This window comes from Lichenostomus cassidix, chromosome 2 (assembly GCF_008360975.1).
Source record: "Lichenostomus cassidix isolate B80296 chromosome 2, HeHo_3.0, whole genome shotgun sequence".
Classification (NCBI taxonomy): Eukaryota; Metazoa; Chordata; class Aves; order Passeriformes; family Meliphagidae; genus Lichenostomus; species Lichenostomus cassidix.
In genome coordinates this window covers 140,981,882-141,007,650 of record NC_139482.1, presented here as the reverse complement: position 1 = coordinate 141,007,650, position 25,769 = coordinate 140,981,882, and the positions used below count along the sequence as shown (strand labels likewise).

At 38.0% G+C, this 25,769-nt stretch overlaps 1 protein-coding gene across 2 annotated transcripts in view; it reads right to left on the bottom strand.

Annotated features, from left to right (window-relative positions):
• NSMCE2 (NSE2 SUMO ligase component of SMC5/6 complex) overlaps nucleotides 1-25,769 on the bottom strand; it is a 129,457-nt gene that overhangs the window by 46,909 nt on the left and 56,779 nt on the right. For both annotated transcript variants that reach the window (XM_085053560.1, XM_085053561.1), the window contains exon 4: nucleotides 21,296-21,449. In XM_085053560.1, coding sequence (XP_084909686.1) covers nucleotides 21,296-21,449 — 154 coding nt within the window. The remainder of the gene's footprint in view (nucleotides 1-21,295; nucleotides 21,450-25,769) is intronic.

Sequence of the window (25,769 nt, the reverse complement as noted above, 5' to 3'; positions counted from 1 at the left end):
TCTGTAGAGTCAGAAATTATTTAATGCATCTAGATTAGTGCCCTTCAATTCTCGAGTGACAAACTTGGGATTTCATTTTCAATTCATTCTGATAAATAAATCACTCTATGATGTGAGCAGGGACTGTGCAGTAAATAGCCATGAAATTCAAGTTTAGCAAAAAGAGTTATAGCATTGCAACATATCTACTGAATATAAACAGCAAAAATAGTACTTTCCAAATTCTGTAAATTTTCTGTAAATACAGTCTTTTGCACAATTACAATGCTCCCTTCTTTCTGGAAATGTAAGTAATTTTCAGTTTCTACTAGGACAGGAAAAACAGCTCACTGAACTTGCAGCCTCCGTATTGCAAAATTCTATATGGATAAGCCAGCTCTTAAAAAGAAAGTCACACTTGTTCACATCACGGGTGGATACCCCAGGCGGCTGCAAAATATGACTGAAAGAAACCATTACCCTGCAGATAACCACAGCTTTACAATAGGTACTGACAGCTGCAGATTTGCTGTATTTAAGACAAAATCCGGGGGAAATTCTTAGCTGTCTCAACTGTGTGCCTGCATTTGTAGCATCCCAAAACAAAAATACTGATCAAGGATGAAAAATAGCTGAGTAAAACTGAAAGCAGAAAAATAAAGCCAACAATTGAAAATAATGCAAATTACGGAAATGAAAATTAAGGGAAACTAAGCATGTCTAAGGCCTTGAGAAACAAAAGGAACTGTGCTAGTACATGTGCCTTGTGCTGGGCAGCCTTGCCATGTTAATACTCATCAGAATATGGCTTAATCAAAACAAGTTAATAAAATCACAAGCAGTGGTGAGCAAGAAGATTAATGCCAAATCTATTTCCTGGAAAATCAGTTCACCAAAGTAAACCAAGAATACAAGATTAATAAAAAAGCAGCAAACGCATTGTATTTTACTTTCCTAACTTTTAAAGTAGGTATTTTGAATCATAAAAACTATGTTTTTTCCCCTAAATCAATGCAGTCACAATATACTGTCAAAGCAGTTAGATTTATTTACTATTACACAAACTGGACTGGACATTAAACAGCTTTTACTGTAGGCTTCATACAGAAGAGTTAAAAAGCCTTGCTGGATTATCAGCAGAATTAGCAGAAAAATCACCTGGAGCACAAGTCAACAGCAGGCAGGATTTAGGAGTACAGTTATAGGACTTATCATTAGGGATTTCTCAGTGTAACTCAAGGCTGAGGCATGACCCTCCCTGTACCTGGTGACACACCACAGGGACACTGCATATCCAGGTCCTCAGCAAGGACAAACTAGACAGAGTGTGCAGAGAGGGCTCTGGTGCCAGGCTGTCTCTCAAGGAAAGGATCTGCTAGGAAGATCTCAAGCTGGGATCTAGGTAGAAGGCACTGCCACTGTGAGAACAAAACTTCAGAACACATCCATTGACCAGAAGAGGAAAGACCACAGGGCTGTAAAGCAGGGAAGTGAGAGACAGGCACCAGAAGCAAGTGAATCCCCAGGGCTGCCACAAGGCTCAACAGCAAAAGGCAGCAGACACAGCTACAGAGGTGGATGTAAACACAGCACGTAACACACACATGGTATTCTAAAACCTTCAGTAAAGAGGGAAAATTCCTGCTTAAACTGGTCCTACTGGTAACTATAAAAGACCATAAATGTAAGTTTAAAGAATAATGGTGCTGGGTCGAGTCCTGCAGTAGATATAGGTACATGCTTAGTTTGTGTATTTTGCACTCTTCAGTGTTTCTGGACAGACTTTGAATTAGTTGATAGTATGCTCAAACTTAATACATGTAACTCGTAACACTTCTAACAGCTTTTCAAATACATTGGTATTTCCTTTGATGTATGCTTAAAATACATCATTTCTGAATGTAAAATTCTGAGAAAAGCAAGCCATTTCTATATTTACTCTCAAACCTCAGCAGAACACTGTACTTTGCTAGATTCTGGAGGAAGAGCAATCAAATAGCTTCCAGTTCTACTTTTGAAGAAAAGCTAACTGAGAAGTAAAAAAGACTGTCAATGTCAAGCATTACAACAGGATCTGGGGAAATGACATTGTCAATGGTTACAAAAGAACACCCACACACCACGTCTAACCAGATGGAAGATGCAATTTCTCAAAAAAAAAATAAAAGTGTGTTAACATTTCTTTGCCATGTTTAGGTCACCAGGTTTCCCTTAAATATTCATTTTCAACTGAAATTAAGTTGAAAACAAATATTAAGCCAAACACATGTGGAACTTTCGGAAAATCATTGTAGAGTAGGGATGGCATTTACTTCAACATTGACTAGCATAAAATCTTGGCATACATAATGATGGTGGGAAGTGCTGTCTGTGGCACATATTTCCTGTAGTGTCTCATTAGCCTTAGTCCATGCAATATGCAAGGTTTTCCAGATTAAACTCTAATGCTCCATATATGAAACATCCCTTATTATTTAATTATTGTTTATTAATTAATTTCTAGAAGGGCATTATGTTTTTTGATTACAGCAGTACCATCAATTTAAAGAGAACTTTCTAGAAAAAGAGCAGGACAGAAACGTTTATTTCAAGTTCAATCTTTTGTTCAAGACTTTGGTTGTTTATTTTAAAGACAGCATCCTAAAACAATTTTTTGCCTAATAACTGCTTTTCTATTTTAAACCGTAAACAATCTGTTCCATGAACTACCTGGGAAAAAATGTATTGAAAAATAGTTGAACACATTTCATTATAATTCCTGGAAAAATGTGACAGTCATTCTCTATAATGAGACTTTTGTATTTACAAAGAGTAAATTTAAATATCATGCTGATCTCCCCTCTCCATACAGCACTGAATGATCAGAATTCATTATGTTGCCTGTTATAATGCTGTTACTTCTTGTTATAATGGAGACAGCACAAAACCCACACCAGAATAGAAGATATATCTGGTAAAACTGAAACATCATTTTACACAAAAATCTTTTTTCTGTTCCTCATACTTGGGTCAGACCTGCCCTACAAAGCTCTGGCTGAACACTGACCGCAGTTTTCATGATCCACTCTCAAAGGCTGACTGACCCACAGAGATAATATCGGAGTTCTATTACTCAGCCACACATCCTAATGAGAAACTTTCCCATTTCTGCACCACAACCACTGACAGGTTGGCTCACAGACACACCTGTCTATGCCTCACCCAGGCAGTCAATGGTTTGTACAGATGGTCTGAGAATACCACGGCCGAGGAGCCAGGGAATGCTGCAGTGCCTTACATTTCAACATGGAGGTGTTCTGGGCTTTTATGCAACTGCACCTAAAGAGGTTAAGGAGCTGTAATTAGCACACATCACCTCTCTGTCACTGCAGCTAATCAGGCTGAAAAATCCCAAGCGTCTCGTCTCCACTCCTGAGCTTCTTGCGATGGAATTTTCAAGCTCTTCTTGCTAATTGCTTACATTGCTTTCAGACTCTCTGGCACCATGGAAAGCTTCCTTTTGGTGTGGAAACAGGGAGGGGGGTTGAAATTCTCACTATGGAAGTGACCTTTTCTCTCTGCTAGGAATCTCAGCAGAGGCATGGAGTTGTCTGAAGACATCTATTGATACTAACAACACAGACCAATTTGAAGGTATATTCATTTTAATTCTCATTGTATTTCAGGGGTAATTCCTGGGCCATCTTTACTGTAAAGTGAACAGCTACTCGAAACAAAATATTCTAGGTGTCACATCTGCTGCCACACTGCCAGCTGCCAGCACAGCTGTGGCTCAGGCTCAAAGCATCCAAATCATGATTACAAACAGCAGGGGTTATGTGATCTGCTGGTGAGTTGTGGTTGTTAGATGCTCAAATCTTACTTGCAACTGATCAGATCAGACCACATGATTGATATCTTGGGGTTAGGATAGCAGCCTCAAGCTTTCCTCATTGAGAGCTTCTCCCAGAGCGAGACCGAAGTGTGCACCTGAGCACACGCAACACATACTTAGTGGATGATGGGCAAGTCTGTAGCTGAAAATGGGCTTAATAGTTACTTTGTTATCTTGAACAGCCATTTACTCAAACATCAGAATCTATATCCTATTCACTTGATGCCTGCTCAGTCTAAATGTGATGTTCTCACATCGCAGGCACAGATTATCCAAGACCCAACCAGCTGCTCTTCCCTGGTTAAGCCACTGTCTGTTGGGCTTCTCTTCCTTGCCTTCCCAGGACTCATGGTAAAATATTTCTATTGCAGGTCTGGCCTTGTCAGCCTGCTCTCTTCAGGCTGTTGAATACTGACTGCATTTATCAGCTTCAGAGTAACTTTCTACTGAAGTAATTTTTAAGATTACATGACTGTTTCACAATATGAGGTACAAGTGTACTTGTAGCAGAGTCACTATGTAGGGAATGTCACAAGCATAAAATCAATTCTAATAGCCAAGAACTAAATACTGTTTAGATGTTTATATCCCTCTCATTTCATATCATGTTAACATGGTTTTATTTTTGCTTTGTGGCTATTCTTTCAACTGAACAATTTTTAGAAATGAGGTGTAATGAGTTCACCTTGAAAAAAAGAACCCTTTTATAAACTAAACAACAAATAATTTTGTTGTGTTGCTATGTCAGATGGATGATATACAAGTTGCTACAGGAAACCATACTTTTAATGTCAGTTACTCAATATCAGAATTAGTTTTTTACAATTAGCTGTATTGCCAACATAAATGCAAACCTTAAATAGATCTGCACATTAGAGATAAATAAAAAGATAGAAAACATAAAAGCTTCTCAATGTTTTTCTAGAGGACATGGTTTAAAAATGTCAAGGACAAAATTTGCTATGAAAAATAGGGCACTGCACTATATAGTCACTGAGTTTTTAAGTTAAAAAACAAAAAGAACCAAGCCAGCAATCTCCTTTTTTACTGAAAGGTCACTGTAATGCAATAGGACACAGCAAGCAGTTGTGAAATTAAGCCCTCCAGAACCTGGTTGCAGCTTTGGAATGTGACCATTGTTGTGCAATGGAATTTGTCACCATCATATGAAAACCTCATTGGGAAATACATCTTTTGTTTACCTGCTCATCACAGATAACCATCAACTGATTCACATTCTGTAGTATTTTACTAAGGCCTAAAACAATACCCAAATTGCAAATGTGATCTTTTTCACCAAACACCTCTATTCAAGCAATTTTAGAATAAGCTTTATACATCCTATATACAGAAGGTTTTCTCTTTTTTTGCATTTCTCTTTAAAGAGGAGGTATGTCAACAGGCTCACAGCCTATTAAAAGCTTCTCTGTTCTTTCTACCTATTTTTACCCACCTAAAAAATACAATAATGATGCTGAGCCAGATATTCAGTGGAATATTAATCACACTAATGTCTCAAGCTCAAGCAGAGGCCTGACCTCTGCTCAGGGGGAACAAGCAGTAAATGCAAATAAACCCACACACCGAGACATCTATACAAGCAGAAGTATGAGCACACTGCTGTAATTACAATCTCCATTCTCTGGAATTCTGGCAAATCTGAGGGCACATCTGCACAGGTGGGTGTAAACAGAGCTCCTCTGCCCATTCCCTTGGTTGAACTGATGGAGACTAGTGCTGATTCAGAATTTGTATAGCCACATTTGCATGGCACTGGACTGACTAGACATAGAGACAAGGCAGGCAGAGGAACTCAATATGTCTGCACATGTCTGCAGACATTCATCCTGAGGTGCAGACTTTCCCCATCCTACAGGGAACAACATAATAAAGATGATAATCAAATTTCTCAATGAGGGAGCTAAAGAGATACTCCAAGTTTATATATAAACTAAAAATATGGCTCCAGACTTAGATTCCTAAATGTGGATTTAGGAAATTAACTTTGCAATATGCAGTGTTGATGCAGCAAGTTAACCTTCCAGTATCTTAATTTTCTCAAATAGCACAGTTGATCTGAAATACACAAGCTTAGTTATTAATTAAGAAGGAGTTTTTAACTTGTTTAGGGAAAAGCCTGTGTCTTCACTTCCATCAACTTTGGTCACTTGACTGCCCCAAGACTAAGGACTCTCATGACCTGGAAGATCTTTTCAATGGCAAACATTTGTTTGTTTTTTCTGGTCTGCAGTTAATCTCAGGGCAAATTTGTCCACTAATACTTCACAAACACACCTGCTCACGTAAGTATAAAAGGTTTGTCATAGATATTAAGTGTGTAAGAAACAAAAAACAGAGGCACTGAAATCTGCTAGACTAATGGCTTTTGAGAAAGGAAAGCACTTGGCAGCTGTTTAGAAATGAGCAATTTAACATTCAGACTCTCCTCAAAAGGTGACAGTGATTAACAGTCAGTTCAGGATCTTGTATGACTATGCTTGTGAATCAACCCCAGACAAACTGTAGCAAAAAAGGGCTATTTTTAAGATTAAAGACTCACAGGACAACCTTAGTCAGAAAGGTTGGTTCTTATAGGGCAAAGTCACGGAAAAATAGTGCAACAGACAAAGAACAGTTTTTTGTGGCCATCTGTAGCTCATGCTGTGCAAGTAATTTAATGACAAATTTGTTTAGCAATAACTATATTATTCACAACTCCACGGGAATAAGGAATTACACCCTAAGCATCCTATCCATTCATTATATATGAAAGAGTTCCTCAGGTTAGATGTACCTGATAAAATCAATTGGAAGGGTGGGGGAAAAAAGCCTCCGTTCTGCTGTTGAAAGCAGTGCTGCACCTGGATATATGCACAAAACCTAATTTGCTGGTACAAAATTCGTGTCACTTTTCTATTGACAACTCACAGACATAAGGGTACCTATACTGCACCTCAAGCACACTTTCAAGACTCAGGGAAAGAATGCAACATGTTCATCCTCACAGCCTGCAGTGGTCAAGTGGGTATGAATTCTCCCATCACTCTGCAGGATTTACAGCTTTCTACGATGTGCTCTCTTTGCTCTATCATGTGAAAATATTTTAAAAAATCATCCTGGATTCATAACTGGAACACAAAGTGATTTGAGAACTGAGGGTTTTCACCTGTCATTTTAGGATGCACACGTAATAGGATGTTGGTTTCACTTCAACAGAGTATGTATTTATGGGGAAAAAAATACTTTGTAATGAAGTTCTCATGAAGTGCTAGCCTGTGATGCTTCCATGTGTTAATCTAGAGCTCAGCACACAGCCTTCTGATCTATCCTAGAGATTCCACGTCACTGCCCTGCCCTTACTCTGTCAATGTGTGAATGTGTACAGAGAAACACAGCATACGTGAGGGGAATAATTTGCTATAGCTTAACAGAGACATTACTTACACGACGTGTATAGGGATGCCCAAGAGATATCATGCCTTAGGCAGCTCCAATCTTCTGATGATCCTCTGAGCAGAAAAACCTCCTACACAGAGCTGTCTTTTAAAAGGCACAGTCTTACTCCTAACATAAATTCTCATGTCTATATTCTGCCTAACATGCCTGGAGGTGGGGCTGAGGCACAGCCTATTCAGTAGCTATGAAGAGATTGCTAAAGAGCATATACCATGAGTAACTACTGAAACCATTTTAATAACAGGGATTTGGGGGTCACTGTCAAAGAGGTAATACAGAAAAAAAAAATCAAAATTCTTTCTCATTTTATACTGTTTAATAAAATACAATCATTTTTCTACTCTACGTTTTGGAAAATAATGCAGTATTATTTTTAGTATGATGGTTAGTCACAAAAACAAAGAAAAAATACTTTAACCTTAGTTAAATTTACAGAACAATTTTAAATTTTAAAGAAGAGTCTTCAATGCAATGATCACAAATTCATGTTGAAATGAGACAGAATAGTGCATATCAGGACAGTGCTTAGGATGTCACTGTTAAGCTTAATTAATCATTCTTATTTGTCTCTTGAGTCATCATAATGAGATTTTTTAATAGGGAAACCACTTCAAGAGAAATTTCTGAAGTTGATGTTCCAGGAGATTAGACAGAGAAAATGCTTTAGCTTACAAAGATCCTGCACAGCACGTATTATTAAATGTACAGATGAATGTAACTTACAGTCTCTATTTCCATAATCTGCAGTTAAAGAAAAGATACATAGCAAGTTTTTTCCCCATACCAAGGGATGTGGGATTTTACATTTGTAGCTGTTTTGAACTTATATTATTAATATTTTCATTTGATTTTTAGTATCTCCTTTGAACACATGCAGAAGGTTGGATGCTGATAGCATAAGATTTTTCTTCAATTAGCATAGTAATATTTTTAAGTTAAAAAAATATGGAAAATATTAAATAATTCCATTATCTATTGTTCTAGGAAAGGAGTTTTAGTGAGAAACAACTTTTACGTGGAACCAAAATTTTAGCATAATGAAGAGCGATATTTGGCCGTGCCAGTGTATTTCAGGCTCTCATCACATGGTTGCCTCAGCAAGTTGCGTTTGGTTTCAGCCCTCTCTCGTTACCCCTTCCCATCTGACTGAAATCAGCTGATCTTTTTAGGCATTCCCACAGTCAGCCAACAAGCTGCTCACTGTCAGATACCCAGCACCATATTTAGGGTGTGCCTTTTACGTACAGAGGCCAATAGGAACACAGTTGCCTCATTTTGTCTGCCCCTTCAGAGCTGACTGCCCTCCCATCACAAAACCCTTGCCAACCCAAGAGAAAACATTCTCAGCCTACAGGCTTAGCTTTCTGATTCCACGTATGACTTTGCCGAAAATGCAAATCAATAATAATAATAATAGTATGTTAATATATATAAAATATATAGTACATGATCTGAATAAAATGTAATTAACTTCTAACATCCATGCAATCATTTCATGATTGCAGCTAAAAAAATAATTCTCAGAATCCATCTCTTCCAGAATCTCCAAGAAAAATACCCTTTGTTTCACCATTTTCTGATTCATTCGACTTTGGAAGCAAAATAAACACATTGCTGTGTTCAATATTGTTGCACAAGAGAATTCACAAGAATGAAATGTGTTCAAAGTTCCTAGAAAAAAAATGCAGCAATGCAGGCTGCCAACTTGTTCAATGTCAAGCTCTAGGCAGTATAGCAGGACTAGCAGTAAATGACTCATAGTGAGTCACGCTTTAGCTATTTTTGCTTTTAAAGTAATGCCAGGCGCTGTGTTAATGTTCAACCCTGAGTAAATTTAGCAATGCAAGAAAACAAGTGTTTCCATGGTTGCTCCTTCACAATGTTTATGGTATATACACAGCCATTAGGCACAGGAATTAAGCCAAATTAAGAATATGGAAATGTTCCTCTTTCATTTACAACTGAATTTTGCTACACTGAGTTTCATGACTCATTCAGCTACTAGTTTTTCCAAGTCTAACAAAAATGTAAAGCCATAGCTAGCACACCACTGTACTGTTAGGGGTCAATAGCCACTACTTTCCTCTAAATTGCAGCCTATGCTGTGTACACTACTGAGCTAGAAGCATGATAATGAAGTACTTTCTTCAGCACAGAACAAGACTCACAGGAAGGCATCACTAGTGAATCTAAGGACATCCATCATGGGTAACATGTTCCTCTATGGAGGAGCCAGCAAAGCTAAAGCCAAAGAGGAGGACTGAAGGGAGGAAGGAGGTTGTGGCATCACCTGAAAAGGGAAAGCAGTTCCAGGAAAAGGAGGAAGAATGTTGACTGAGGCTGAGGAATAGCTGGATAAAAAGAGAGAAGTGGTGACGAGTACGACAGAGCTGGAAAATTTCTTTCCATGACATAGCTGTGATGTGACAAAACTCATCTGCAGGCACAACTTCAATGCAACAATCTACACAGCTGTGTTTTCTTAGGTGAGCAGGTATTAGTGGAATTGTGGAATACAAGCCCAACTAATGTAGACATCTGACAAAACAGATGTAGACATCAAAACAAAACTCTGCTGGAGATCAGAAAAGGAGAATTCAATCTGCATTATAGGAAAAAAAAAGACCCACAAAAAATCCAAAGCAATGGATGCTGCAGCAAAGGTTAGCTGAATAGCTTACTTTGCCCACACTAATAACAGAGTTGCCAAATTATTACATATGCTTGCTAGTTAAACTTTTTTGTTCCCATTTTAATATAGTGATTTATTCATTAGTCTGAAATTGCAGTAATTACTATTTTTATTGTAGAAGCTGATAAAGCAATCAGAAAGCTTTTACATTTTTTCCCTCAAAGGAAACTCTTTAACTTCTCTGCCTGAAGTCTTCCATCCTGTGATAAGCAAGGATTGTTTTTCTCCATGTTTTCCTATCTGACTATAAACTAGCCACTTAGTTTATACTGGAAGTTTAGATAGATCATGATGAACAACCTTCCTGCAAAAAATTCTTTTGATTTCACTAAGTCTTGGACTGACCCTTAAACTTTAGGGAGGGAGAATACCTAAGGGTGGGCCAGATCCAAAAACTGAAAAAAACTACTGAAGTCCAAAATGATGAAAAATTCTGTTCAGTGGCCTCTTAACACTGAAGGCATCTTTCATATAAGTCCCTCCCAGCTTCTCCAGAGATCTGAAGATCTGAGTTGTGTGCTTGCAAAGAGCTGCCCCAGCCTGAATAGCTAAGAATACATCATTTGTCTCACGACCTCTGGCTCTTGAAAGGAGGCACAGCTCCATTCAAGGGGAAGAAGAGAAGGTGCTGATGGAGATGTACAAAATCCAAATTTGCATCTCTTGCTGCAAGAGTTAATTACTGGAGTACACAGTCATGCACTCTTTTCCAATCCTCCCCAGCCCCCTTCCACTTCCAGCTGCACATCCATGGTGGCATTTTGCTTCCACTGAAGGGCTGCAGAGTGCCCTCTGCAGAGCCTGCAGCCGAGGAGTTGCTGAAAAGCCTATGAGCAACAGTGCGAAGTTAGATGTACATTCCAACCCATCCAGCAGCCTTACTCTGATGATGAGTAATGAAAATTGCTACAGAGGGCATGAGACAGGGAAAGCCGACAGCAATGTTTTCCTGGTATTGACCAGTAATCCAGTCAGGGGAGTATCCAGAGAGGAGTCAAACTTAATCTTCCTCATAAGGCTTTTTTTAGGTGCTTCTTAGTGAATTTATTGGCATCACTTCCTGGGAAACTGCTACAGTCACAACACTATGGCATAAAACATAAGCACTCTCACCATCACTCCATTAACTGCTTCTCTCCCTCAACAGGTATTTTTAGTGCCTGTTGGAACACCTGTTAAGCAACTTGTCTTTAATCCTAAAATCATTCACTGCAAGTCTGGTAACACAAATCTACATCCACATTTGAGATGATAAGACACGATAAACCTATCCACACTTGTAAAGCCAGATGCTGTGTCTGAAATCAGAGCTAATAACTGCTGAAAGGTGACAACTTAAGCCACTCCTCAATTGTGACAGAACATCTGAATGCTCCAAGCCTGTTTAAGAGTAAGTGTAGATGCCAACAAAGGCCTTTGATTTCTTTGACTTTGTGTTAATGGTGATTGAAAACAACATCTCTTAGGTTAATCCTGAGAAACAGTACATAGAGAATTAGCACTTCAGCTCCCCAATAACATCAGTAATCATTTGGGAGTCTGAAATTCCTAAGTATACAGATTAGAGCCATGGTCCATTTCCTCTCTAGCTACATAATACAAGCACAGGTGTGCAGCCTCACAGTAAAAGAGATTCGTTCCCTTTGTGTTACTTTATAGTTGGCACATTTTTAGTCAACTTATGCAATACTGTGATTGACATACAGATGTAAAACAGTTTGTGCTGACAGAACAAATTTGTCACTGAACAAAGCTGTTCAAGCAGGTGTGCCATAGCCCTCCTCCTGGCAGCCAAGGCATTTAACTCTAGGCTCTGGCATCCAGTCTGAGGTCTACAGACCCAAAAGATGGGTGTTGCAGTCCTTTAGTGCTTCTCTAGCTCTCTTCCTGCATTTCAGCTCAACATTTAAGATGTTTTGGGGAGTGCAACGAAGATCTCCAGTACCCTAATGCCATAAAATTCAAGTTGGAAAGAAACCATGCCCTACTGTGAGGTTATCAGTGCCTACAGCTTTTAAGAGGGAAACGAAATAATATGGATATCAAAAACCATGGCAAGCAGCCAATGCACATGAACGTCTGACATAGACTTAGAGGATGTTTATTAATCTTGCTGTACACTACTAGTTTGCATGTTATTATATATTGAAGGTATAGATCAGGGAAAATCCATTGATTTCAGAACCACACTGGCACTTACCAAAGCAAGATCTACCTCAACTTGCCGCACTTCTGAAGGACACATGGCAAATAGTTTCAGGACCCATAAAAACACCAAGTGTTTTACTTTCCCTGAAATGGAGTATTCTGAAGTTACCACGCAGTGTGATATGCAGGGATGGATTATTATTTCGTCAGCATTATCTCAGAACTACTTGCCTGTTTCTCCTCAAACATTTTTTGTTCAGCACTCAATATATAATGCATTACTCGGAGTAGTAGATTTCTACTTGAATTAGTATTTCCACTGATCCTTGTGCATACTGATGGCACAATATTCCACATATAAATGACTGAAATGAACACACAGAAAGAGTAAAAAAACCTACTGTCCCTTCAGATAAATATTCAAGTAACAGAAAAAAATTTGTGAATAAAACAAAGTTCTCTAAGTTTAAAGCTCCACTAAGCTTTATTTTTCTCCTTCTTCCTCAATATCCGAACTTCAAAATGAGAGCATCTCCTTTAAAAATTTTAACACTGAGATACTACATTTTTTCTCTCAAAGCTCTCTCTTTCCTCTTTCTTTGACTTCTCCTTGGACTGTTCTTCACCTGTTTTCTTGTGATCACATTTAAAATTTAAACTGTAAACTCATGGCAGAAGAATGGAATACCTGTATCCTCTGACTTTTAAATCTTTTTGAATAGTGGGCAACAGATATAACGGCAAGTAAAACTGTATTTAGCTGACAGAGGCAGTCCTTGTATTTTCACTGTTCAGATACAAATCTGACCAAAATAGTATGTATCACTCTAAGTTTAATCACTGCTGTTTTATTACCAGAAAGCAAAATTCCCATTGGGTATAATCCATCTATTTAACATTTCCAAATTTCAGATACAATCAAGGGTTAGTATCTATCCCTATGCTTCTCACTCATCTGAAATTTATACAGCATTTCTCATGAGTTCAAGTATGGTCACAAGACATGAGATTTTATAAGTTTCCATGTTGCATAACTGGATTACCATAGAGTCAAGAAATACAGGAACTGACTGAATTGAACTAAACTCTATTGAGGGAGAACATCTCCATAAGCCAGGGTGCAGTGCTGGAATAGAAACAATGAGCAATAACTTGGCCACAGACTTATTTTGTTTGAAAATTTCTCACCATTTGAGCAAAGTTCTAAGGTTTTTCGTCATCATTCTGAGAGAAAAAAAGGAGAAAAAATTAATATCTTTTATGACGGCATTTTATTAGATATTGTGATTGAATGCAACATCAAGGGAATAGAAGCAGCATCTAGAAGTTCCCTTCCTGACCTATATATTCATATGAACAGTAAAAATGCCATGCTGGCAGCCATCAATGTGCTCAGTTAAGAGAGAACTATCCCATGGCAGTAACAATAAATTAACCTAAGTATTATCCCTAAGTGTATAATAATAATAAAAAATTATTTCCATGTAACACTCCATTTCCTTTCTAGATTTTATACACTTGGTGCTGACCTGAAAGCCAAGCTGATATAAAACCAAGAATTGCATCCTGAAAAGACTTTTGCAATGGAATAAAATGTAGATCTTTAAAAATATATATGTATAGATTAGATGACAGACATAGAAAGAGATAAGAAGATCTTATCCTCAAGCATCTGCTGATTGGAAGAGCAGATATTTATAACAGGTGAGACCTACAGCTGATGCCCTTTTTGATTTAGATACGTACTCTCTCAGCTAAGTGCTTTATTATAGGGCTAAAGGGTCAGTGTCTCTCAGTATTTCCCTCTGCAGTTGTTACCATTTTTATATATAGTTGAATACACTACACAGAGAGAGAGGGAGATTCCAGAGTTACAGGTCAATCACTTAGTAGGCCAAGAGTCAGTCAAGTTCTGATTTTAAATCACCAAGACTGAAACTCAAGTCTCTCATACTCCAGGTTACTCACAATACAGAAGAGGTGTTGGAGGGGTGGGTTGATTCCTCTTTCATTTTAACTCTGAATTACATGTCAGACCTCTAAATGCCAAAGCAAGAAACTTCTTATTTTAATCAATTGCATTAGAAAGGGAATAATTTCATCAAAAAAACCCTCACCAGGTCTACTGGCAATCAGTGTTCTTCGTTAGTCTACTAACACCATTATTGTTAAGGCAAACTTCTGCATTTACAACATAGCTAATTTTTACCATGGAGAAGTCATTCCACATTGCAGAAAGAAAGTTCTGATGATTTTATTCATTCTGGAGTTGGTCTTTCTTCACAAACTAGCAAGGATACTAGTTGTGATGGTAATTTTGCACTTTGGATATTGTTCTTGGGTACCATTACAGCTCCCATTGCTATACTATGTAAGCATCCTGTTTATCTAGTTTGTTTCTCTAGCTTATCTTTCCAAAAACTGTGAAATAGAGTAACTTTAACTCATTCCATTATCAGGCCCTCATCTCCTAATGCTTCAAACTACAAGTGGGCTAGCTCACTCCTGAGCAAATCAACTAGCTTCTTCCAGGAAACACCCAGACAGGACAGTCCCAAAAGGAAAAGCCATGCCAAGTTCCTCTTCTCAGGATAGTCCTTTAGCCCTGCCCAAAAGTCTGCTCATTCACACAAATACATACTCTTGACATACTCATTGCACTCCTCTAGGGCTGCAGTTTGCCCCCTCAGCATCATACCATGAAAACATTACTCTGGCACACTAAAACACTCTCAGCTTATTATCTACAGCTCTTTAAACTGAAAAAAAAAATCACAAAAACATAAAAATGATGTTTTAGTGCCACAAGAGAAGCAGGGCAATTGAATGTTTTGCACTCAATTGGACATGGCTGATTTGCTCCATAGGGTACCAGCCCAGAGCAGCTTGGATATGAGCCAGTCCAGGTCTCTTCTTGCACAGCCCACAAACACAATACACACATACTGAACTTCAGACATGGGTGTAAGGTCTGGACCCACAAACTTTTTAGCTACATAACTCCCAGTGATCTGTTCTGAGACTGAATGACTTGAACTAAGATGACAAGAGGGTAACAAAGCAAAGAACTAAGCCAAGGTCTCCTAAACTTCAAATGACCTTTCTAAGTGCTGGATCCTCTTTTATTTCTTTACTAGTCAAGGGGCTGTCTGTAAAAAATTTTACGTAAATGAAAAGTGCATATCCCACACACACCACTGAACTGTCATAACACTAATCCCACTTTCAGCTGGAATTTTCAACTCTTGTGCTGAAGTTGTTTTCTCATAATTAGTCAGTAAGGGGATTTTAATTTTTCTTTTACATTGAAAATAATAGGAAAAATACACTAACATTATTTTTCAGCTGATTCTCTGCCAACAGAGCAAAAGTATAGAGACAAAAGTAGGCCAACTAAGAAGTCAGGTACAATTTAAGAGAAACCCAGATCTGCAAATCAGCTATGTGATTCCACACAAGTGACTTCAACTATTTCCCCAAATTTCACCACTGCTGTGTGGTAAAAAGTAAAATTAACTTGCCTACCTCAATGTGATGTTGTGAGGATTAATTGGATGAAACTTGTCAAGCATTATAATACACAGTATCTTGTTGCAGCTTGTTTTCTTATCCTACTAAAAGCAAAGCAAAGACCTTAGCCTTTCTTGGAAACTATGATAGACTGTTCTAAAAATTTAAAGATCACTCCTTTCACAGTGTCATTTTTTCTATCCTAAACTGCATCTATAATAATACTTTCTTCACATCATTATTTCTCAGCATATGCATAGCTTAAAATACATGTATCAACAGGGCATATGGCAACTACTTGAACATTAAATTTAAAATTTTCTCCTTTCAAAATATTTGCTTATTGATAATGACTATAAATCCATCCTAGCAAAATGATACATATTTTTTCCTTTCCAAAAAACTCAGAGACTTTTTTCTTCAGTAGAGATGACAAGAAAGATCCTTACAACTGCAGTGTAGCTGATTTCCAAATAACATTACAGTGACTGGTTTCCTGTGACAAAAATTTGCCTATTGAGTCTCAAAATTATTTGTTCCCCATAAAAAAATATTATCTTTCCTACAATTCACTCCTTAAACTGTTTGGCATAGCCAGCAATGTTGTCATTCACTCAATCTTAGCACTTTGCACAAAATCACTACTGAAGTGTGCATTTGTTGTGTGTTTGCAGAACCCACAGTTATCAAGGATTCCAAAGTGCACGTTATCAGCCGCTACAAAAGGGCTATGAAATCTGTCATCCTTTGTGCACCAAATGTGACACTAAATAACCTTCAGCAAATACAGCAGCGGCAGCTAGGGTCACAGGAGTAGAGATTACACCCTCTGATTAGCTCTCCATAAAGAGTATCAGAAATTTAAACTGATACATGGAGAATAAAGACATCTTAGTTTCATTCTATGAAGGCAAAATTCTCATACTTTCTGCCAGAAGATGCCTTTGATATATACATATATATATGCATATATACATATATGTATATATATATACACACTGGCATGAAATAAAAGGATTCAGTAATACAAGCTCAAACAGAAGGTGGGATTTTAAACTTACAGAAGATACAAAATGCAACATTACAATTCCTGCAGTAATCATGGTTTAGTTCCTATTGCCTCACTCCAGCAAGGTTCTGTACTGTGGTCATGCTCCAATAAGGAAATGAAACATGCCAGCAATCTCACTCAATTCAAAGGATCTACAAATAAAATTTAATTTAAGCAACTTGCTTAAGCATTTCACTTAATCAAAAGGAGATCACTGAGTACTTTGCAGATCCAGGACCCTTATGTGTAAGGATAGCATCAGTTAAGGGCACAAAAAAATCTTCTTTACCACACATGCAATCATTTAGAACTTTCTGGTATTACCAAATTTAGTGAATAGCCCTCCAAGTGCTCAGTTCTTTTGAAAAGATAATGTAGCCACTTGAGGGTATAAGAAATTGTTAAAAAAAGGAAAAAATTAATCAACACTCTATTCTACTGCTTACAGTTTAAGGTTTGAGTAGAAAAATGAAAATGTTTTCCATTAAAAATAAGAAGTGGGAATTAAGGAAACTAAGATAGCTCTGAAAACAGACCAGAAAAATCACTTGCTGTTCACATAAAACCTGTCTGACAGTGTTTTGACACATATCAGAGGTGAAGATTTTTCATCACTTTGCACAAACTCCAGCTAAAGTAGCTGCATAATAAAGGCTCACAGATTTAGAGAAAATGCCTGAAAACTGTCTGAAAGATGAGCAGAACTGAAACTGCTCTGAGGCATGATCTCATCCCTACTGCCATAGAGATGTACTTGCCCAATTTCATCTCTGCACCTTGGCTGCTGCTGAAGTCCAAAGCTAAGAAGGTCTCCTTCCCACAGAACTGCCAAGAGAAGACAAGCTAAAGGTGATACAGCACCATTCTCCTCATGAGTATCAGAGCTATCAATGGCACTGCCTGTCACCTGTCAGGGGACAGGGAACAGCCATGCAGCTTTCTTTCATCACTGTGGCAGAAAATATCAGGAGAGAAAATATATCAGCTTAATTTTCTGTTAAAATAAGGTTGTATTTAACTGCTTCACACTCTGCACTGTACTTAAAAACTGTGTTGAGAAAGTTTTTCTCTTTCAAATCCTACTTAATTTCTAAGTAGCAAGACAATGTGAGAATATATTTCCATGTTCAGCTATTCTAGAATACAAATGTCAAACTCTGCATAAAAGATACATAATCATTAGTAGTAACTCATCCTGGAAGACAAATCATTTTAGCATCTACCCCATCTGCTCCTTTGAGATAGAAAAGATTGGAACCAAAAAAAAAAAAAAAAAAAGAAAAGAAAAAAGGAAACAAAACAGGAAAGCCCCTCTGAGAAAATTTGGAAGGAGTTTTTATGTTTTATTGAATTGACCAATAAAACCAAATTCAAGGAAAAGAACTAAAAACTGAACCACAACTGAATATGTGTTCTTGAAACACGACAGGTATTGTGAATTAAGTTGAGCCTGGCAAGACTAATAGTTGAAAACAAAGTATTAACCAGGTAGTACTTGATGACTTTTTGATACAAGTAACTCACACGCAGACTTTTTACAGTGTGTCCCAAAATCCATAGTCACGTTATAATATGTTGTTAAGATGAGGACAGAATTGTAGGACTCCTGCTTTTGAAATCACAACTCATACAGGAGAAGGTAAAGAACACGCAGACAACTTGGCTTAAGCATGAATGCTGAAGATTTAACAGGGTGACCATAATTTCTTCTTACAAAACAACCCCACCGAAAACACATGTACACACAGTATGTTTTAAAGTAAATCACCAGCTTGTGGAAACTAGTCATGTCTTTTACAGATTTCATGATTCTTCAGCTCAGCTGGTATTGCAACTCTGGAATTTCTGCCCCTGAATCCAATCTTTCTTCAAAGTAACACAATTTTCTACATGGCATATCCCAGAATCAGCTTGGAAAAGACCTCTGAGATCATCCAGTCTATCCAGTGACTGAACATTACCTTGTCAATGAGACCATGCCACTAAGCCACATCCAGTCTTTCCTTAAACACCTCCAGGGACAGCGACTCCACCACATCCCTGGACAGTCCAGTCCAGTGTCTAACTACCCTTTCTGTAAAGAAATTCCTCCTAATGTCCATTATAAACCTTCCCTAGCACAGCTTAAGTCTTTATATGGTACTTTAGATAATATTGACAGTGCTCAGCTATAAATCCAGGCATAGTACTTTACTATGTGGAGCCCATCAGTGAGAAGAGGCTTTTTGCACCAAATGGAGTACACTTGTCCTTTTAGTCTCTTACAAAGATGTTAAGACCAAAGGCCCTCTGAGAATTCCTGTAAGAATGTGTGGTGGGTATCTGTCAGTTTTAAGCTTGGGAGTGTATCTGTGATATTCATTTCCACAGGTCTTTTTAAGGGCTAAGTATGATTGACAAAAACACACAAAAGGAGAGAGGGAGAATTAGGGCAATGGCAAGAAGATGAAATAACTACAATAAACAGAGAAACTGCCCAGTCTTACAGGTTCCAAGCTACTGTATCATGTAGAAGCAAATTTAAGTATGTGAATACAAATCAAGACTCCACTGATCCTCAATCACCCATAATTACTCAAGAATTCTAGAAGCTTTCCTAGTAAAACAGCCTTTTGAAGAGGAAAGAAAGTAGGAAAATAACTTTATATTGGATCAATAGATTATTTACGCAGGAAACAGAACACTAATTCAAGTTCAAGGCAGCAAAATTGTGCTAACTTTCAAAAAATGTAACTTTGAATCTATCTGCAGATCTGAGTGGCACGTAGTTATCCATTTCCAAAGAAAGTGGCTGCACCAGACTGTTCACTTGTATACATGTTCATTATATTGCATCCAGGACTGTTTGTGAAGGCAACGTAACAATTTTCCATTCAGCCTTTTAAGTTGCATTAAATATGGCAATGGGAGCAAATGTGATGGATTTATTTCATCAAAACCAATATAAATTCTACAAATGTCAAGCTGACCCATCTGATCAAAAGTCCTTGCAGTGAGCACAGCAGTCCACACAATATCATCATGCATTTCATTTGGGGCACAGTTTGACCTCTATGAACAACCAAAACAAAAGCCAAGTGGTCAGCCAGACAAATCTGGATTTCAGGCAGCAGTAGCAGAATGATGTCCTCATATTTTTTTAAGAATAATTTTTATTGTGTTTATTTAATTTACTTTTTTTTTCAATAGGGTCTGCCAGTTAGAACTTAGTCCCATTGCTTGAACTGAATGTATCACTAGAGCATACACCCCTTCCTCAGGCAATTACAGGGTGGAAAGTAAATCCAAAGTCAGTTATCAAGATTTTTATCTTCTTAGTTACAAACACTTGGAAATTAGAAATTACAACATAATGGTGGGGCAGTAATAATTTTATGGTTATGTAGGGAGTGAAAATTACACCGTTTTGTGGTCTGCAACTTGGTATGTTCATTCTTAGAGCAGTGTCAAGCGCTCTATTAAACTCAGAGATCAGTGCTAGAACCCATAAAGATGGGAAACGAATATATTAAGCCTTCAAGCTCTAATCCTAGGCAGTCTTGAGATACCAGACCTGAAATTCATCTTGGCAAGCAAGTCCTCACACTCCATAAATCTCTATAGGGAAGCAATCCAAAGTCCAGTGGGAAAATTCTTTCCACTAGTTTCATTGGGTTTTGGATAGGGCTCCAAAAAACCCCCAAAACTCAAGATGAGCTACAGGAGAGCACCCAGAATATAATTTTCCAATGGTATAAATCATTAATCTATGACTCCTGAAGTTCCTGAGATACCAGGTTATGTTGAAATCAAAACGTAGGATGGGAGGGAATAGGTACAGGGGTCAAGGGACAGCAAGCAGAATAATATGATTTCAGAACACAATCATGATTGGGGAAGAGCAACACAAATTGTGTCATAGCCCATGAACTTTCCCAGCACCAGTAATCAGAGTGAAATTTTAATAGCTGTTATATGTGTGGGGCAATAAAAGCAGACAATTTTGTTGGGTTGCATAAATAACTGAACTGTTTACTCTCCAACTTTTCTGATAATTTAAGCACAATTAACTTAAAATTTTAGCACTTGAAAAATTATGTGAATTAAATAAACCAGATTTTAGTAAGTTGCAGTGTTACATGGTGCGTGAACAGAAGCTGTAAACCTGAGAACATGTACAGTAAGCATTTTCCAACAATATAGTTCTATGATTAAAGCAAAGGTCTTCTTAGAGTTGCAACACATCCTAAGTTGTGAAACAGGAGCAATTTGTTTAAGTGACAAATGAAAACAGCTTACCTAATCCTTTTAGAAGATCCTATCAATCAAGAAAATAAATGTGAAAAGTCTTCAAATGAAAAAGACCACCTTTCAAAAAAAAAAGGTGTGATTTTCATATCTTATTCAAACACAGCAGGAGCTGTGTGAGTCTAAATGAAACTACCTGGGTAGTTACACTGTCTTTTTCATACACAGGTATCAATTTAAGTAAGTTTTTAAGAACTCTCATATCAGTTTGAGCCAGAAGTAGCTCTATATTTTAGGGCAGTTAGTCACATCTTACTGTTTAGCAAAGAATCTTCTTCTTCTAAAAAATCAGACTTACATTGTTTTTTCATCTCCTTAAGTTGATCCTTAAAATACATGTATTTTTCATTCATTTGTAAATCTGAGTCACTGTTCTTGCTCTCCATTTCAAGGAATTTTTCTTGTGCCAAGTTTTCTAAATCTGGTAAAATTTCTGGTTTTTCTCGTTTCACCTGTAAGGAAAAGAAATAGAAAGTATTCATTATGACACATTTCAATACAAAGCAAAAGTCATCAAGCAAAAATTCATTAGTATAAACTGCATTTGACTACAGTCAGGCTTCCTGCTCTGAAGCCATAACTTCCAAGCATATTCACTTCAGTAAAAGTAACTATGAAATGTAGATATTAACTTCTCAGTGTCATTTAACTAATTTTCTGGGGTTTTCCCACACTAACAAAAGGGAAAACTGCACCTTGCAGTCAAATTTACCTCTGTGAGTGGTGAAGGCAAACATGCTAACAAGAACTAGCACAACACTGAACATGAATGAAATCAAAGAATACAACTCTGTCCAGAAAGTGAGAGTGTAACAGAAAATCTAAAATAACTTTTGTTAAAAGTTTTGTAAAAACCTCCACTCTCATCACTTTGGAATCAGGTTTACAGAAGCCTTTAATGTACACATGCAAGATTAGTGTGATAACACCACCAAAAGCAGTACAGGTGGGAAAGGAAACCACCTCAATTTATTTGTGCTGTGTGAACAAGAAGCATTATGCCATTCAAGCAGACAAAAACACAGTTTCTTGAAAAGCACTTACAGCAATTACATCTGGAATGATCTGAAGAACAAATACTCAGAAAAGGGAAGTCATCCCATAGACTATACTAAGAAATTCTAAGAACACAAAAAGCACTTTGGGAACCCCCTAAAAACAGTAATTGGAGTTTTTCCTTTTGTTTCTCAAGGCAACATTAAATTCTAGGGAACTGTATCTTTGGCAGGTCTTCATAAGAACTAACTCACAGGTGGTAGGGACTGTGCTGTGCAAGAAGGATCAGCAACAGGACAAAGTTAGAAAGAAGGTGGACATCTGTCAAATTCTTAATGCTAAGCATTTTCTGAACCAGAAAAAGGCCATTTTTATCCCAAAATTATGTCAAAATATCTGAAAAAATGAGATAAGTACCATTTCTGCTGAGCTGCTCTTCCCCTACCACACATACTACATTCTGGCTCTCACCAGACAATGCTGCTATTCGTTGTGAAAGATGAAGAAAATGAGCCTACTGATAAAAAAACTGTCCATCAAATCATTTACAGGTTTAAAAGTTTACAGAGGCCTTGGAAATCCTACAAAATATATTTGATTTCAGAAGCCAAAGAAATAATAAATGTTCATGTAAAAATGGACTTTGCAGATACATAAAATGCCATAAAGACTTTACTGTCCCTTAAGCAAAGCAAAGTAATCCATAGAACTATTACTTCTTCAATGAGAAAGTCAGTTTGACACATTTACTTTAGGCAGATGCGAGTTGTGGCAAGAAAAATAAGAAAAAAACATGCACTGCCAGCTGATAGCATGCAGTTTTCAAAGGCACCTGGAGATAAAAGATCATCTACCACAACATCCAGCAGTAAATGGGAAAGACTCAGGAATATGTTGGTACCAAAGGAGCAAAGTAATTATGAAAGTCTAACAGCACATCATCAGAGATGCTCAGACTGCTGCATAAAGGCAGGCAGGAGTGTAGAGTCCTTATCCTATGAAACCTGACCAAAGGAGCAAAGGAAAACAGAGCATCCTGTGCCCTGTGCAGTGAGGACAATTGTACACACTCCAGTGGTTTGCCTGTGCCAACATCAGAGCACACTGCTGTGACAGAAGGCCTATCACAAACCCAACCCAGCAATGTTCAGTACTCAGCTGGAGAAGAAACTTGGCCATCGAGTGTATGCAAGCCCAAGAAGGCAGTTACTAAATCAAAATTAATTTAAAATTCAAGACATTATAAAAGAATGCTTTGATCTGGATTCATGTAGTGCAAACATATTCCTTTCTGCAACATCAGGCTGTTTTTACATTCTCTCTTTAACATGAAGATAACATGTAGGTACACACAAGAATAGTCCAAATAACAGCCCACCACTAAGATCTGCCCTCATCACAAATGAGAGCACTATGGCCAGATCCCATATAGAAGATCCAGCTGTGTATACTAAAAATAACCCTGAAGTGCTTCTAAGTTGCTGATACTGATACGAAGAGTGAAATAAATTATGTGAAATTAATCACAGGCATCCATCAGTAGCAAAGAAAATGTCAATAGTCTTTTCCTCCCCACAGGGACCACATTACACATTGATATAGTTACATCAGGATCTCTTAATCTTTTTCTTGACTCATGGAAGATTTGAGTATAGATATGCATCAACACAGAATCTTCAATCATACCCTCAGACTGAGAGGTGAAAAGAAGGGCACAGCCAATGTTAGTTCAAACAGCAGTGCTCTCAACTCCAACTTCCAGAATTAAAAGACTTTACACATATGAGCAGAAAAAGGCAGGAACTGTAATTACAGCATTATACTACCAAAAACGACATATGTTCGAGAAGCTGCATTACATCACTCAGTGCTGGTGCCACCTCATCCTGAGTCCTGTGTGCAGTTTTGGGCACCACAACATAAGAAAGATTTAAATCTATTAGAGAGCACCCAAAGGGAGGCCACGAAGATGGTGAAAAGCATAGATGAGAAGCTGCGTGAGGAGTGGCTGAGGGCATTTGGTCTGTTCAGCCCAGAGAAGAGGAGACTGAGGGGAGACTTCATTGCAGTCTCACAACGGGAAGTGGAGGCACAAGTACTGACCTCTGCTCTTTGGTGACCAGCAACAGGACCCAAAGGAACAGCAAGAAGCTGTGTCAGGGGGATTTAGATATTAGGAAAAGGTTCTTCACCCAGAGGCTGGCCAGCCACTGGAACAGGCTCCCCAAGGAAGTGGTCACAACACCAAACCTGACAGTTCAAAAAGCATTTGGACAATGCTCTCAGACACACGGTGGGATTCTTGGGGGTGTCTTGTGCAGGGCCTGGAGCTGGACTCAATGATCTTTGTGGCTCTCTTCTAACTCAGGATATTCTTATGATCCTATGATATGCACACGAATAAACTTTGTCTGTGTCACTCTGGAGCTAGAAAAATTTGCATGAAGACATCTTACTAACCTCAAGAGATTGCTCATATAAATCCCTCCCTCAGCTACAGAAGTATAATCACTCAGCTTGCTGCCATAGGTCTATCAAAGTAAGACTAGCCTGCTAAGGGCAACGTGAACAATTCCATCAGCTATCAAGAGAAAAAAGTCATTCACACCAGCTACATTCCCAATAGCAATACATTATTATATTGTGAGGACATTCCAGCAATGCAGCACATATGACAAAGGCTCAGACAACCATCTAGTACAGAAACCTAAAGAGTCAGATGTGAGAGATGCTCAAAGAATGCACTTTCTTGTAGTTTAACTTCTTTCATGTTTACAATTTAAATTCAGTTTCTGTTCACCACCACATGATTCCTTTCATTAAAATGATTAGTAGAGACACCATTCCTGACCACAGTACTGTACCACACATATGCTATTACTGAAATGCCAGTAGACCTTCTGGAAGGCCAACACATCACAGGTGAATAATAAGGCATGTCCACCCACTATAATAACAAGCAAATACATTTTGCTGTGCACAAGCAACTTCTCTCTGCTGCTGCATATCCTATGCCTTGAAGAGGATTGAGAATGGTCTAACACAAAAACATAAATGAAAACAAATGAAAGAAAATGTGCCATCAGTCCTAGATCCTCTCAGTGGGACAGGATTACATAATTTTATACACTGCATAAGCACAACACCTTTACAGGTATGTTACAGTTTTCTTTAGTTCCCACCACCCACCCACTCCTACTCTACAGATCCGTGGATGTAGGAATGATGAGATCAGTGCAACAAAATGTATGAGGATAATGCAAACATGGGGTACAGCTAAGGGACAAGGCAAAATTATCAGTATTCAGGGCACCAAGCTGGGGTCATGCTCCTTTTTTGTCTCAGCAGCATGTCAAATAAATGCTTACCAGCAGACCCGAAGGCATTGGCATGTTCAATTTCTCAGAAAAAGTTACTTCACATGAGAACCATGAAAGACATGTTAAGCAAACAACTGTTCGTTTAGCAGCACTGTCAGCCAAAACCAGCATGCTAAGTAACACCTTGCAGTCATTAGTCAATCCATTGAGAGCTACATTGATTTTGAAATGGGGTGGAGGCATACACACCCTACAAAGCATCCTGGAAATTACATGTAACGATGAACTGGGAGTGTTCAGGACATATGGTAAAAAGAAGTATCACTCACAACAGCTTGTTTACAGCAAGAGAAAAAGCAAAAGCATCTGCTGTGCCATACTAGCAAAGACCACATGGGTATTTACATGGCAGCTCAGCAATAAGGAGAACAGACATGTTATACATAACATACATAT